The sequence below is a fragment of the Patagioenas fasciata genome, chromosome 1, assembly GCF_037038585.1.
Source record: "Patagioenas fasciata isolate bPatFas1 chromosome 1, bPatFas1.hap1, whole genome shotgun sequence".
Taxonomy (NCBI): Eukaryota; Metazoa; Chordata; class Aves; order Columbiformes; family Columbidae; genus Patagioenas; species Patagioenas fasciata.
In genome coordinates, this window is record NC_092520.1 from 186400388 (window position 1) to 186415028 (window position 14641).

Consider the following 14641-nt stretch of genomic DNA (forward strand, 5'->3'; position numbering starts at 1 on the left):
CATTATGACTCAGTAATGCATGAATAAATGAGATAGAGCTTTTTCTCTGAAGGCTGGTATGTAACAGAAAACATCCTGCTTGAGGCTTTAATTTGATTTTGTCTTATATGGGATGAAAACATGCAGCCTGTGTTATTACTGTACTGATTTAATGTTCAGGAGTCTGCATATATTTATGCAGTTAGCAAAATGTTTCCTGAAAAACATAAACAGCTTTTATCACTAATTCTAGCCTTCTAATTCTGTTTCTTGAGGAAATTAACTTCAATTATTTTATCATCCATGTCCATGAGCTACATTGGCAATATCAGTTACTAAGTGTATATCATACTTAAGAAGTCAAGACCTGTGTGATATGCTTAATGAATGTGTGAAGGACAAGAGAAATAAGTCCAGTATCACAAAAATACTTATTTCAAACTGTGGGACAAAGTCAGACTCTGCTCATAGAAATTTGATACAGCCTGCTGTGAGATGTCCCTTTGATCTGTAAGATGTTAGTATTTAAGCTCTGATTCGAAAATACTTGCTTCTGAAATTAGTTTTCAAAAACTTATTTATAAAGAGTATAAATAGTGGTTTATTTGAGATACAGTCCAAGCTTTGTTTTCCTGAGCTAAGATATCAGGCTGAACTACGTTGATCCACATCACTGCACACTCTAATGAACTGTCCTTTTCAGTCATTATTTTTTCCAGTTTGAATACAAATTTATGGAGGTTTGATTCTAAAAGTAGAAACAACTTTTGCTTCTCTCCATCTGGAAAAGCTCCCGTTCACTGAGAAAGCAGCAACAGGCCACAGGGCTTCTAACACCACGGGGCCTCTTGTTCATGCTAATTCTTCATTAAGTACAAAATTTGGTTGAACAATTCAGCCTTAAAGGCTTTCTGAGTGTCAAGAAACTCTGTCAGAATACCTGAGAGTGATTTCAACCTGTTCTGTCAGTATGAAACCCACATACATCAGGTTCCCAGAAATGGGACTTCTCAGGTTGCACCTTGAGGTTAGTTCTAATTTACATGAGTCTGAAAAAAATTAAAGTGACATTTAAAATGAAAATTTCACACTGTTTTTAGTTGTTTTTCTCAAATAGTTGCCAATGTCTACCAGTGGAAAAGAGTTAAAAACCCCATGATACAAACATTTTAGTCAGAAGCATGGTAAAAATTCCTGCCATAACGACATGGAGATGTCTCTTAGGAATGGGCAGCAGGCTTTAGGTTTTTTAAGGAAAATCACACAGCCTTTCTTTTAGCTACAGAATGTAAAGCAATCTTTTTAAAAGACCACTAGGCAGTCCGTTTAACATCAAGAGCATCAACATGCTTGGGAGTTGAATTCTGTTAAACAAAAAAGACAGGTGACAAGAGAAAAGATAAGGAAAATCTTTGTGGTAAAGAATTACTTATCTCTACTAAGTAATGGCAGCAAGGAGTAGAGAGTAAACTAATACGTTTTAGGTAGTACTGCTGGATATCAGGCTTAGAACCATAGTTGCTAAAGGCGCTACAAAGATAAACTGTAGCAATGAAGAAGTATTACTGTCCTCATTAAACATCTAAGACCTTCCTTGTGGAAGGTCAGGCCACAGTAAAAGGAACCTAAGACAGGCCTATTCCAGCCTCCTAGTGTTTGCAGAGGAGTCAGCAGGACAGTGGCAGTGCTAACATACGTAAGAATGATACGCCTTCATATTTAATAGCAAGTTAAACAGAAAAAAATACTAATTTTTATTAATTAGATTTGGGTGATAAGTACAAAAGAAGAGCCTAAATGCTCGCTTTTGTTCTTTCATGTTGAATTCTTGTGTTGGATATTTTCTTCCTCTTCTTTGTAACTAAGCATTCTGAGATTCAGGCTACGTAATTATCTTGTTAATCTTTTCAGATAATAGGGTAAGGTTTAATCATTGCTTCTTAATCCCTGATTTTAGTACATAACATGAATCTCAGCTCTTCATGTCTAGCACATTGTGTGATCACACTAATCAAGAAAAAACTGGTATTGTTTACTTCAAAAAATATCTTTGTTGTTGAAGTGACCTATTATTCTGGAGATTAGTATAATAATTCATACAAGCCTAAGTGATTCATAAATATCAATTTTTAAAATTAAACATTTAAGTACAGAGAAAATGTCAGGAGAGACCACTGAGTATTGAATACCACTTTGGAATCGTCTTGATTTGCTTTATTGCATCTCTGTTGAAAAAAAAGCATAGATAGATGTTGTTCTTTATAGATATTCTCTTAGACAGTCTCCATGTATTTATGATCTACTGACCTCTTGCAAATCCATTGAGCTGAATAGCAAGTTAAATAGCCTGCTGAACTGCATAAGATTGTTTACATAAGTAAAATGTTTGCACAAATAAATGTTTGCACAAATAACTATGGAGATTGCAAGTAAAACTGCATCCAAAGCCAAAATTCAGGAAAGGAGAAGCTTTGGGGAGGTCGTGTGACAAAGGTAAAGATAAACAAGTGTTCTTGGGAGGAGAGAGCTGGAGGATGGAGGGAGATGGGTGGCTGGTGGTGTAACTCCTACACGTGCCACATCTGTGCTACGGGGGTTTGGGTAGCGGGCAGAGAACGGAGGGAGAAGTAGAAAGAAACAAGAATTAAGTTTTATGCCAAATTGCATGAAGTAATTAAACTGAACTTGTTTTTCTGATTGCTCTCACACCCCTGAGGAGATCTGAGTGCTGAGTGCTTCCTCAGAGGAGAAAGACTCTGGTAAGAGTATCCCGCAGGAGTGGGCAGAGTGGGGTCAGGAAGGACGCTATAGCCACAGGTGTGGAAGACCAGTCTGCTGAAACAGAACGTGTTTTGACCATGGGAGAAATGAAGAACTGTGTACTTATTACAGTGCAGCTTATAGGGCATAGGAACGGTCCTTCCTGCAAGTCCAGAGCAGCACCCACAGGGGAGGGACGCAACACAAGTAAATCCTAAGGCATCTCCAAAGGAATCAGTGAAATCTATCGACTGGCGAATCAGAGTGGGTGTATTGCAACTCAGGAGATATTTTTAAGATGTTGCTGAAATCAGGAAAGTACCTGCTATAGGCAAAGCTGTTCTGCTAATAATTAATTAATTATTAGCCTATCACGTGGGTTGGCACTTGTGGGAATTACTGTTGCTGCTAATTGTTTAATTCTGAATTTTGAACAGTGAGGGTGGGGAAAAAAGGTAAAATGTACCTACATTCTTTTGGTAATTCAGGTAAGACATTTTCCTAGTTTTGCTAAGAGTAGAAATTGGCTTTTTATTTTTAGTACAACACAGATACTCCTGCAATACTGCCATTTCACCCTCTAGGTGTTTTGTAAACAGAAATGCTACTAATTGTGCTTAACACCATCCATAAGAAATCAGAATAGCTCTAAAGGATATAATAAAAGTATTCAGAATTTCATTCTGAATTAAATATAATTTCATATTTGTGACCAAGATATCAAACCCTGCGTTCAGTTGTGCTAATGTGGGTCCATGCCCTTTACCCAGAAATGAGGTGTTATGTGGCTCTGAGCACTTAAATATTGTTAGGAATTCTTATTAAGGTCACTTTCATCCATGTACATGTGTCCCTCTGAATGTGCGAACAGCAGGTTTGCTCTGGTCTTTATTTTTATTGATATGGAATTTTCTCTCTCTGAGCTTAAGCAGAACGATGACACACAGTGGCATATACCTGCTGGTGAACAGGGCAATAATGTAGTCTATTATTTAAGCATGATCTTATTGGCAAACACATTGGTTTTGTTTTATTAAAATTCCAAGACTTCACATTTTTATTATTCACTTTCCCACTCCTTCTATTCACTTGTATTCTGATGCCTGTGCTCCGGTACCCATAGCAACACTTGTTAATGCTAATGAAACTGCAACATCCTAAGCTCCCCGACAGAGCAGCCCTGTTAAATATGGCTATTAAGCACAGTTGTATTTCTGTTAGTTCCAGCTCCCAGCAGACACCTGCTCTATAGAATCTCTGTCCTGAGATATTAGGATTTGGTAACTCACAGCTTTTCTTAAAACTGTCATTTGACAGGAGTAAAATTCTCATATTCCCAGATAGTGGATGCTACAGAATATGTACAGCTTCTGTAAAACTGATGAGGTTTAGCTGTAGGATTAAGGACTCTCTTGAAGTGCTCATTTGCATTCAATGAAAAACTAGGCAGGGTTGAGAGTGACTGATCTTGGAGGAAGCTACAAGATGTGCTGTCTGTTAGAGCACATGGGCATTTTAACTACATATCATTTACAGTGTGTTAACAAGCAGAAGTAATAGCTAAATAATTCCTCATGAACTCAGACTCAATGATAATTCGACTTAATAAAAGTACTTGAGTGCTTTAAAATATATAGAGGTAGGAAATTGTTATGTACATTGATTCTTCTTTCACTAAGGATTACATTTGCATGTAGTGTTGGCAAGGACGATGACAGGGTGCTTTATTTCCATTATTCTGAGTTTTGGTTTTGAATACTATTTATTTGACAAGTCATTAGTCATTCGTCTTTCATACTCTAGAAAACAAAGGAAAAATCCTGTAATCAGTGTAAAATCTCTTTCAAGAATATGACCACAGATTAGGGGATGCTGCTGTGCCAACAAATAGATGCTGCAGTGCCAAGGCTGCAAAACAGGGAAGCTGTCATGTATATTTCAAGTGTCAAGCCAGTGCTTCTCGATATTCTTTTTCATTATAGCTCAAAAAAACTTCAATAGTAGACAAAGCTTTAAAACTACTCCTTTCCCAAAGAGTTTTAAATGCAGCATTTTTTTTTACACAGAATTACCTATAGGACTCCAGCTTGTTTCCCTGATGTATCATATCTGGGGCTTTGGTAATTTTGATAACTGAATGGTTTTGCCATGTAATCAGCGTGAGCCTGGGGGAGGGTGCTCAGCCTTTCTGTTTTCCAGTCGGCATCTGTTACACTGAGTGTCAGTGCCAGGTTTGCTAGGTGTCTTTTGTTTTCCTGTCATTCTCTCTCCCCTTTGTTCTCTACATGTCGGCAAACCTCAGTCTTTTACTCATTGTTTAGACTCCTTTATTTGTCTGTGTATCTTTGTTGCATTCATTTTTGGTTTAGGATCATTTCAAGTTCTTGTGCTAATCTCCTCATAATATTAACCATCTGTATTAATGAGATAATAAACCAGACTTGTTAGTAAAGAATTGATTCATTCAACTACTGGATTTAATTAGAAAGACACTTAACATTCCAGCAGATGTTCTTATTTTGTTTCATTGTCCTTGTGTTATCAACAGTGGGCTTATAAATATATACTCTGCATGTTTATTTTTACATCAAACACTCTTCAACCTGAAGCCTTGTTGTTGTGCCATAAACTGCAAAAAATTACATGAAACCTGTTAATATGTGTCTTAAGCCAATTTGTATGAATTCTTTTCCCGTAATTTCATTGCTCAGTCTACATACAGTCATGTATCTTCAGAGTATCCTTCATCTGATAATAAAATGCTTGATGTTTTTAAAACTACTTAGATTTCTTCTTTCCTATTTAAAAACCCTTGTCTTTGGACTCATCTCCTTTCCTTCTGGGTCCATGACTCTCATTCCTCTGTATCTGGTGGCAAAGCTTCAAACAGAAGGGTGTGAGTGCCCCTGTCCTCAGCATTCCTGCTGTGCAGGTGGATTTGGGGGGTCCCTGGCTCAGGGTGCTGGTTGCCTGCCCAAGGGCTCTGCCTCTCCCTGAGCCCTGGCATTGCAGTCACAGCTGCAGGTTCCTCTGCAGGGCCAAGCCCTGTGACTGACCGGTTGTAACAGTGAAGTTACTTCATTGATCTGGACCCCAATATCTCCACTTTCCAGTTAGAGAATGTAATTTATGCAGCAGTGTCCAGCTTGTCCCCAGATGTAGTCAGAGCAAATAGTTCAGGTGTGCAACCAAGAAGAACTGAGCACAACAGCTCACATTTATTGTGTTACATATGCCTGCGCTGACAATGGCAGGTTTTGCAAAATGAAGCCAGCACTGGCTGTCCTTGTTAGGAAGCACAGTGATAAAATCATAGTGTTTTCTTTTTCTTTGTTTGTAATTCTTTTGAAGGAACCTTGCGCACTGTATAGGGCATGTTTTTGGTAAAATTACATGGAACAGCTGAGGCTGTTAAACTGAGAAGAAAGGAGGAAGCTGAGATGAGAAGGGGAAGGTCCTGTTTCATCTTTCTGCTTCTTGCTGTGCACTGTCCTTAGGTTGCTCTTGCACTTGATGGGCTCTTCTGTGAGGATTTTCAGCATTATTGAGCAAAATGAAAGAAGTGAGTAGTTCAGTCTGCTTAAAGAGCTGAATTGACTCATCAAAGGATTTGGCAAGCATAGGAGCCAGCACAAGCAGAAGGGCAATAGGAGATGGTTAGGAGTGGTAGGATAAGGTGGAGAAACGCAGGATAACAAGACATCACTTTGTGGTGGCAGAAAGCTGTTACACTGGCTAAACCATCTCTGAGAACTTTGCCTTTCACAACTCATCTTCACATGCTGAATCTTACCTTCCTTTTCTTTCTGATACTCACATCTATTGTGTTGGCCATAAAATTACATGGCATATTGCTTTGTGGTAATTGCATGTGTGATTGTGCGGGTAGAGTACATTGTCTGTACTGCTATCATCTGCATTATAACTGTGTGGGTGGAACGTTTACTAATGTGAAAACGAACAGTAGTTTAGAGTTGAGAATAACTGTATTTGAAACTAAAAATGTTCCAGTAAGGAAAATGAATCCATTTCAAGCCTGTTGCTTCATTAGCTGTGAAAATCAGCTAGTCTATATTATAAAAACACTTAAAATAAAGCCATATAATTTCTATAACAGGCAGCCTTTTTTTCATTTTCTTATATCACTGTCGTAATGATGTGTAGAGTTCCAGTGCTGGAATCAGGATTCCATTGCACTAGGTATCCTATGGACACTTATAGTGAAAAACAGTGCTTATTCTAGTTTTGAAAGTAATTGTGTAATCCAAATTGTTTTCTATGCCAATTCATTGTTGAATGTCTTCAGAGGATTCATTTCATCTTCCCCTGAAGAACTAGGTATACTTTTTAGTCTCTGTTTTCAAAGAATATATTCCTCTAGTCCCTTCTTTCTACTAATCTGCATCTTTTAGCTCTGATTTAGCTGTACAAGACCGCAATTTTATCTGTCAAAGGTTGAACAACATGGTGTCAACTGTCAACTCTGTGAATGAGAGGGATTTTCTTGGTTCCTGAGTTCGGTGGGCTTTCTGTGAAGCCTTTGGGATATCTGTTTGCATAACAGTTGTGCTGTTTTTCGGACCTAGGTCCTTTGCTGTTCACCACAGACACAAATAGGAAGGGGGTTAGCTGATAAATTTTGCTGCTAACACGCTTGTTTTGGTTGGTTGGTTGGTTGGTTGTTTTTTTTTCCCAAGTGATAAGTAGGACAGCCAAATGAAGTATTGCAGAAGCATCTTATGATATTTGAGTCAACTGGACAAAAAAAGTGCTATTCAGCATTAACAAATCCAGAGGAACACACATGGGAGTGAACACGAAGAGTATGTCCACTGTCTTGTACATTAACACCTGAATCACAGCTTCTCTGAGAGTTTGAAATCACTGAAGATAACTTAGTGGTTAATTCAATGATCCTAAAACCAAGCAAAATGGTAGGAATAAAAGAGAAATAGAGAAGAAGTTGAGGAAGAAGTGCGCTGAGTTAGAAACCCATTTTCTTCCACACTTGAGGCATTTTCAAACCATCCACCCTTCACCTCAGTACATGAAGAAGGTTAAAGAAGACCTGGCCAAGAGCTGAACAAGGGCAACAAGGAATGGAAGGCTATTACAGAACATGAAATGTTGCTGCAGGTTTCTGTAGGTGTTAAAGATCAACAATTTCAAACAGTGCTGAAACAAATCCATGCAAAAAAGGAAAGCCGTACAGTGCCGTTAAACTGAGATGCATGTACAGACGCTGACTTAAGCTCTCCACCTTCAGATTTCTGGAAGACTATGCCATTTATGTGGTGACTGTTTGTTTACCCTATTTTTATACCACTTCCCTAGGTAATTGCTTCTTGTCACTGTCAGCCAGGGCACTTGCACTAGACAGGTGTTTAATCTAACCCTGTGAAGTCATTCTTGTGGCAGTGGATTTTAAGAGAAAAGCTCGCTGTTTTTCCTTCATTTTCAAGGGCCTCTGCAGGTGGAGTCCTGCTGGTGTCCGAGGACTCCATCTGAGTGGTTTTATTTCCCTGTTAGCCCTTAGCTGTGCTTTAGTTAGCAGCTTTTCCTCTGTACCTGTGGCCACTCTGCTCCAAATATAGCATCAAAATTAGCTGCTTTTGCAGAGATTTCAATAATATGCTTGGTTTTATTTCTCCTATTTTGATGGTTACGTTACGTGTTAGTCCATTAAGTTCTACGCTAAAGGCTGTGCATCTTTGTTCAGCTCTGTGCATTTATTCTCTTGTTCCGTGTTTTTTGCAGCAGATGAGTGCAAAGATATTTTCATGGATTCTTTTTTTCCCTTACCTCCTCCTTTAAGTGCCTTTGGAATAAGTTGCATAAGCTTCTACAATTGCCACACTGGTCCGGTAGTCTGTATTTAGGTTCTTCTCTTTTAGTATTAGCCATTCTCTCTGTGCAGAAAGCAAATCTTCACCTCAGTTTGTTCTTTTCTGCAACTCACCACTGCAATTAAAGATTAATAGCTCTGTTCTTCCAAACCAAACAGTTGCTATTCCTGAGTACTAATGCTAAATAACTGCATTGGCTCCTTGTCTGTGTTGAGCAGCAGTTCCTGTCACACACACCTATCTTCTGAAAGCAGGTTTTGTTGAGGCAGGTAAGCACTTGTTTATTTGGACTTCTAAATGTTTAAATAGGTTATTGCAAGAGACCTAAACCAAAAGCGAACAGAAAGCAGTGTAGATGCTTACTGGGCACAGCTGAACTGACTGACGCAGTATCTCCTTAGTTCTCTTGGCATCAGTGAGAGTCTGCAATTGCAAAGGGAGTTATGTTGATCTACTTCTCTCAGTAAACATGTTTTAATGATTCTTCAGGCTACAAACTAATACTGACTTTAAGAAGGCACAAACTTAGAGCTTTACAGGTAACATCAGTTTTATAGGCTTGGGAGAGCCGACACTTTCATGAGAGTTAGTCTAGTACTTGGTGTAGTAGCTGCTGATCTTAAAGTAGGAAAAAATGGAGCAATTCATACAATGCCAGTGTAATAAAGAAATACTTGGGGGAAGGGAATGGGCTGAACTGCAGGTAAAATTATGAGAGGAAGAATGTTGGATTGTAAATAGCATTTGTATTGCTCCAAGTGATGCTTTGGTCTTGGTGCTGCCATTTCTCTGCGCTGCTGAGTTTTATGGGATAAACTTAACTCAGTGTAACCTGACCATCGGTCTTCAGCCAAGTCACTGCCTTTCCAGGAAGTTTTATTTTTCAGATGGCATAAGTAGAAGCAGTTCTGCAGGCCAGATATGTTGTTCCAGTATGGAACTGATGAAGCTGCATTTCCTATGGTTCTGTACCCTTTCCCACCTCTGGGTCCCAGTAGCCCCAGCTTACCCTGTGTCCCCCGCCCTGCAGCACCGCTCGGCCATGCTGGGCAGCCACTGCTGAGCACGGGTGTGATGGGTGGCAGAGCCCTGTTCCCCTATCCAGGCCTCATCTTGCTTTACCTGAAATTTATCACAGAACTTTTAGGAGTTTCCCAGATCCATCTCTCAGCTGCAGCCCATTTTTGGTTGTTTCCTGGTCTTGGTGGAGGATGTTGAGGAGCGCTGCTTCATGAGCTTATTTTCCTAGGAAAAAAACTAAATAGCTATTATTTTTAAAATTATTTTTCCATTTTTCTATGTGGACATGTTATCAAATTATCAGATTTGGTGTGCTTGCCAATATACAATATATACAGGCGAATTTTGTAGGGTGAAAATCATCATACATTGATTCTTCTATCTAATAAATATTGTTAATTAAACTTCATTTAATCTTACACTTTTTATAATTCCTTTGTGACAAAATAATAGGTTTGGGAGAAAGCCTTTTTATTAATTCTTTAGATATCTTCAGAAACCAAAACCAAGGAGGTTCTGTCTGAACATAAGAAACACCTTTTTAAACACCTTTTTCACCGTGAGGGTGACCGAGGATGCTGTGGAGTCTCCATCCTTGGAGATATTCAAAATCCATCAGGACAGGGTCCTGGGCAGTTGGCCTCAGGTGGCCCTGCCTGAGCAGGGGGAGTTGGACCAGATGATCTCCTGAGGTGCCTTCCAACCTCAGCCGTTCTGTGATTCTGCAAGATTTTATGTCTTTACAGAGGTGTTCATGTCACTGCAGGAAACCCAAGGCATGGAGTTTATTCTACTGCTGCCCAAGTTAACGTCATATCACAAGAGTCAAGGAGACCCATGATGTTTTCTTTTAAGTTTTCATCCTCAGAGTGCAGGAACTGTTGGGGAGCTTTTTCTGTTTGCTTTTACTCTCCTTTTGTTATCCAAAACTGATGTAGCTGAAATTGAGGAGAGATATTGAGACTGGTACTTTGTTTCCAAGATAAACCTTACTGAAGACTGAGATGATACAATTTGATTGGAAAATGAATACCATGGTTTATTTCCAGACAACTGGAATTTGGTTAGGCTGATGGAGCCAGCTGCTGGAATCTATTGGTCACATAATGCTTCTTAATGAATTATGCTAATTTATACCAGTGGAAGAGCTTATGAATTTACACTGCTGTTGTTTAAAATGGGGGCACACACATATACCTCAGGTCAGTCTGCTTGTTTGCTATACTACACTTCTGTGCAGTGCACCCACTTGTTGAACTGCAAACAGCCACAAACCTTGAGAACATCAGCCAGTGTCTCACCTCTGTGTGCTGTTATTTGAGCAACCTGTGTCTGACTGGTGGAGTATAAAACTAACACGGGTCGTTGACTTTTCCACATGGTGCATGGTTGGTCTTTCCTCAACATTTGTACAATTATTAAGTGTTTAGCTGTGTTTAAGCTGTGACGGGAACCTTTATCAAGAATGGTCTTTTCCTTTGTCACAGAACAGTGAGATGCTAATGGAAAAAAATAAAAAAGGCAAGACAGATGTATACAGACCTTCAAGAGTCTATAGGAAAATGATAGAAGTATTGTGCAATAAATAAAAGTATAGTTAGGAGCAATGAATATGCAAAACACTTTGCTATGCAGTCTAAAGCCTCCCTGGTAGCATGAGGAATGTGGCAAAGAGAGTAGCTTCATGCATAGCAACAGGTAGAGTAGGTAGTGAGAGGAGAAAAGTAGGTTTCTCATAATAAAATTACCTTTAGTATAATATTAATATAACCAGAGCACTTTTGCCTGTCTGGCTTGGTGTCAGCTTGGAATTTCAGCCAGAGCAGACACTTGAGGACTGTCATGTGTTAACCTCCCACTGTCCTGCTTGGAAATGGTGCGACCTGATCGCTTCCAAGCACCTTGTTGCTGGAGTGATCCGTGCAACAAAACTGGGACCCAACCAAACAGACTTTACATGTACTGCCTGAAAGTACACCAAGTGATGTAGATTTATTCACTTAGTCAACATTAATTATTCTTTTTATTTGTTTTAGATACAGAGTGTATTTTGGAGCCTCTGTCTCTGCCAGAAAGTCCAGGTGGTGTTGCTGCTGTAGAAGGTTCTCCCTATGTGCCTTGTATATTCTGCAAAGAATGCTATCTCTTAGCAGAACAAGACCAGCTCCTGAAGCACATGATTATTGAACACAAGCTTGTCATAGCAGATATGAAACTGGTTGCAGATTTTCGAAGGTAAGGGTTATATTGTTTGAAATGAGTGTGTATGTGCACAGGTATTACAGAAAGTAATTTTAAAATATTTTTAAAAGCAGTAGGGTGTTGTGGGAGAATTTTTATTACTTTTTTCATGACCTTTTGTTGCTGACTTGTAAGGTTGTTTTCCCATTCCCCTCCCATCCTCCACCCCTAGATGTTGCTGGGACCAGGGGACTCCATATTAGAATACAGGGCAATTCCTGTGTTCGTCATTCTTCAGCATATCCTAGGGATTTCTCAGGTCCTGTCACTAATCAACAAGTTGCATACAAGCTAGACAGCTGTTTATTACATAAATTCTAGACAATCAGCTCTCCTAATTTTGAGTTTTATTTTTATATGACAAGACTATTTCTACTACTGTACAATGTCCTAAAGCTGTGTATTGTATGCAGAAGCTGCTCAGTATAGAATCTCACATTCTGGGATGAAATTCAGATGCCCTATTTTAAGGGTGCCAGTACTTCCCCATAGAAATCACATTTAATCCTTAATTATACTTTACAGTACTGTGATCTACACACAACTGTGACTCCTTCTACAGCCGTGTCATTGATCATCTCAGCAGGGTCACACTTGGCTTTCAGTCTCATTACTTCCTCCAGTAGCTGGCACAGCACCTGCTGGATTGGAGCTTCAGAGACTGGGCACTTGCTTGACATTTTCCTTCACATAGCAATGTATGGATCAGGCAGTAGCCTAGACAGAACCTGCCACTTTGTAGATAGTCCTGCTGCAGTGTTTAAATGTTAGTTGGATAATTTCTCAACTGAAAGGAGTTTTCTGGTAGGTCTTCTGTGATTAGGTACTCAGCCAAAGCAAATAACTTGTGGCTATCAAGATGGGAAAAAAAAAGAAACTTTGAGATGAAATTTAGGAAGAGAACTGTAAGACACATAAATCCCTATTCAGGTGTATGAGCTTAAGGTTGCTTAAAATTGAAAACTGATACTTGTTTTTGTTTGGTTTTATGCTGAAAGCAGGCAGAACAAGAATGCAGTGTTCTTTGGAGATAATGCCGGTTTCCTCAGATAAATAAAGGGATCAGAGCTGTTCGGTCATGGGCTGCCAGTTTAAGTGTGCTTGGGGGATTATTCTGCATTAATAGAAATGTATTCTAAAATCACCTGTTCAAGAAGATGTCCATTTAGGTTATTTTTGCTGCTAATGCAATTGGAAGGTAGCCAAATCTTATAGAAAGTGGCCCCAGGATGTGAAATGATGGAGCTGTTACTGTGAAGTGTGCCTTCTCTTATCTGCTGTCCTGAACATCAGTAAAATAGTGTAATACTGTGCACAAAAAAGGAGGTATGATCTGAGATACTAAACTGAAGTGTGGAAAATACAGGGAAACAACTTTGAAAACATAGGGGTTTTTTTATACTTAGCAATGAGTTACAGTCACGCTTAGGAATACAATTCTTGACAGAATTACAAGTGGGGAACCCAGAGAAGAGCAATGCTAATGGAAAACTTTTAAAAAACAAAACAAAATTAAACAAACAAACAAAAAACCCACACCAAAAAAAACAAACAACAAGAACAACAACAAAAAACACACACACAAAAAAAAAAAACTTGGAGGAATAAAGACAAGTAGGCATTAGGGCAAGGGAGAGAGATAAGGGGAATAAGCTTATACTGCATGACTGGTCATGATCACTCATGTACACTGACCACTTGTTCTCTCTCCCTAGAAAAATGGCAAGGCATTGACTTTATTTGATCATTGATTATTTGGGTTAAGTCTTATGATATGAAATCCCTTAACAGTAAGCTTCATGGAAGAGGCAGTTATGGTTAGGTGAGTTTGAACAGTATTCATTTATTTCAGTGCAGGGGACAGACTAAATGACATCTTGAAATCCCTTCATTTGCACATTTGCCTCCTATACGCTCAAGGAAGGCTTATTCTGGAAGACTTGCTGTTCTGTGTAGCAGCGAGACTGTTCTGTTGTGCATTATAAACAGTGCAGTAGGTGGGGAACAACAAAACACTCGCCTCTCACTGACACCTAATGGTGCCTCTGAGGGAGCTTCGCTGCGCGTGTTGGGCTGCCTGTGCTCAGCTGGCTGCTGTTCTGCAGGTTAATCCTCTGCGTGCCAAAGCAGAAACAAACGTGCTGATCCCTTGGCTGCTGCAGTTAAAGTCCTCAAACAGTAAGATAGATGGTAGAGAGAATATGAACCACCATGGGATGTGATAGCTGTGGCAAGTAAACCTTTAGATTGCACAAGTATTAAAAGTTACAACTGTTTAGAAATATCCTCATAATATTGATATCTGATTTTTTATGATTTTCCTAATTAGATGGCATGTCAATAGATAGCTGTCATTGCATAATTAGCCTTTACATTAGCGATTCTCACATGATTTCTATCATACACATGAGTCATAAGTATAAGCATATACTTAGGTACTCTCAGATTTATTTTCTTTTATACTGAGTTTCTGAATAATTAGCACAAGGACTGCTTGGTTCCCTTCATCATATAATCGAAGGTGATTTCTTCTTGGTTAGACAGTAGCTTCTAGTCCGGTGGGAACCTGTTCCCAGTTGGGGTCTGGTAATGCTGCTGGTAACCATGATAGTACAGGAATGTTTTGAAACATCTGTAGCTGATGGGTTAAACCTTCAAGATATGTTTAGGGCTTTCCTTACTCTGTCTGCTATCCCACCCCCAAGGTGTCTGGAGATTTCATTTTTCTGTCTTTCTAGTTGTCTGGCAAGCTACAGCTTTCACTGTTAACTCCACAGGAGACCTGCCAAAACCTC

The 14641-nt window shown here is 39.3% G+C and overlaps 1 protein-coding gene across 1 annotated transcript in view; it reads left to right on the forward strand.

The window, feature by feature from the left end:
• The window catches only part of ZNF277 (zinc finger protein 277), a 54222-nt gene that overhangs the window by 9682 nt on the left and 29899 nt on the right, over positions 1-14641 (forward strand). The window contains exon 2 of the mRNA XM_065836800.2: positions 11642-11840. Within this exon, the coding sequence (XP_065692872.1) occupies positions 11642-11840 (199 nt within the window). The remainder of the gene's footprint in view (positions 1-11641; positions 11841-14641) is intronic.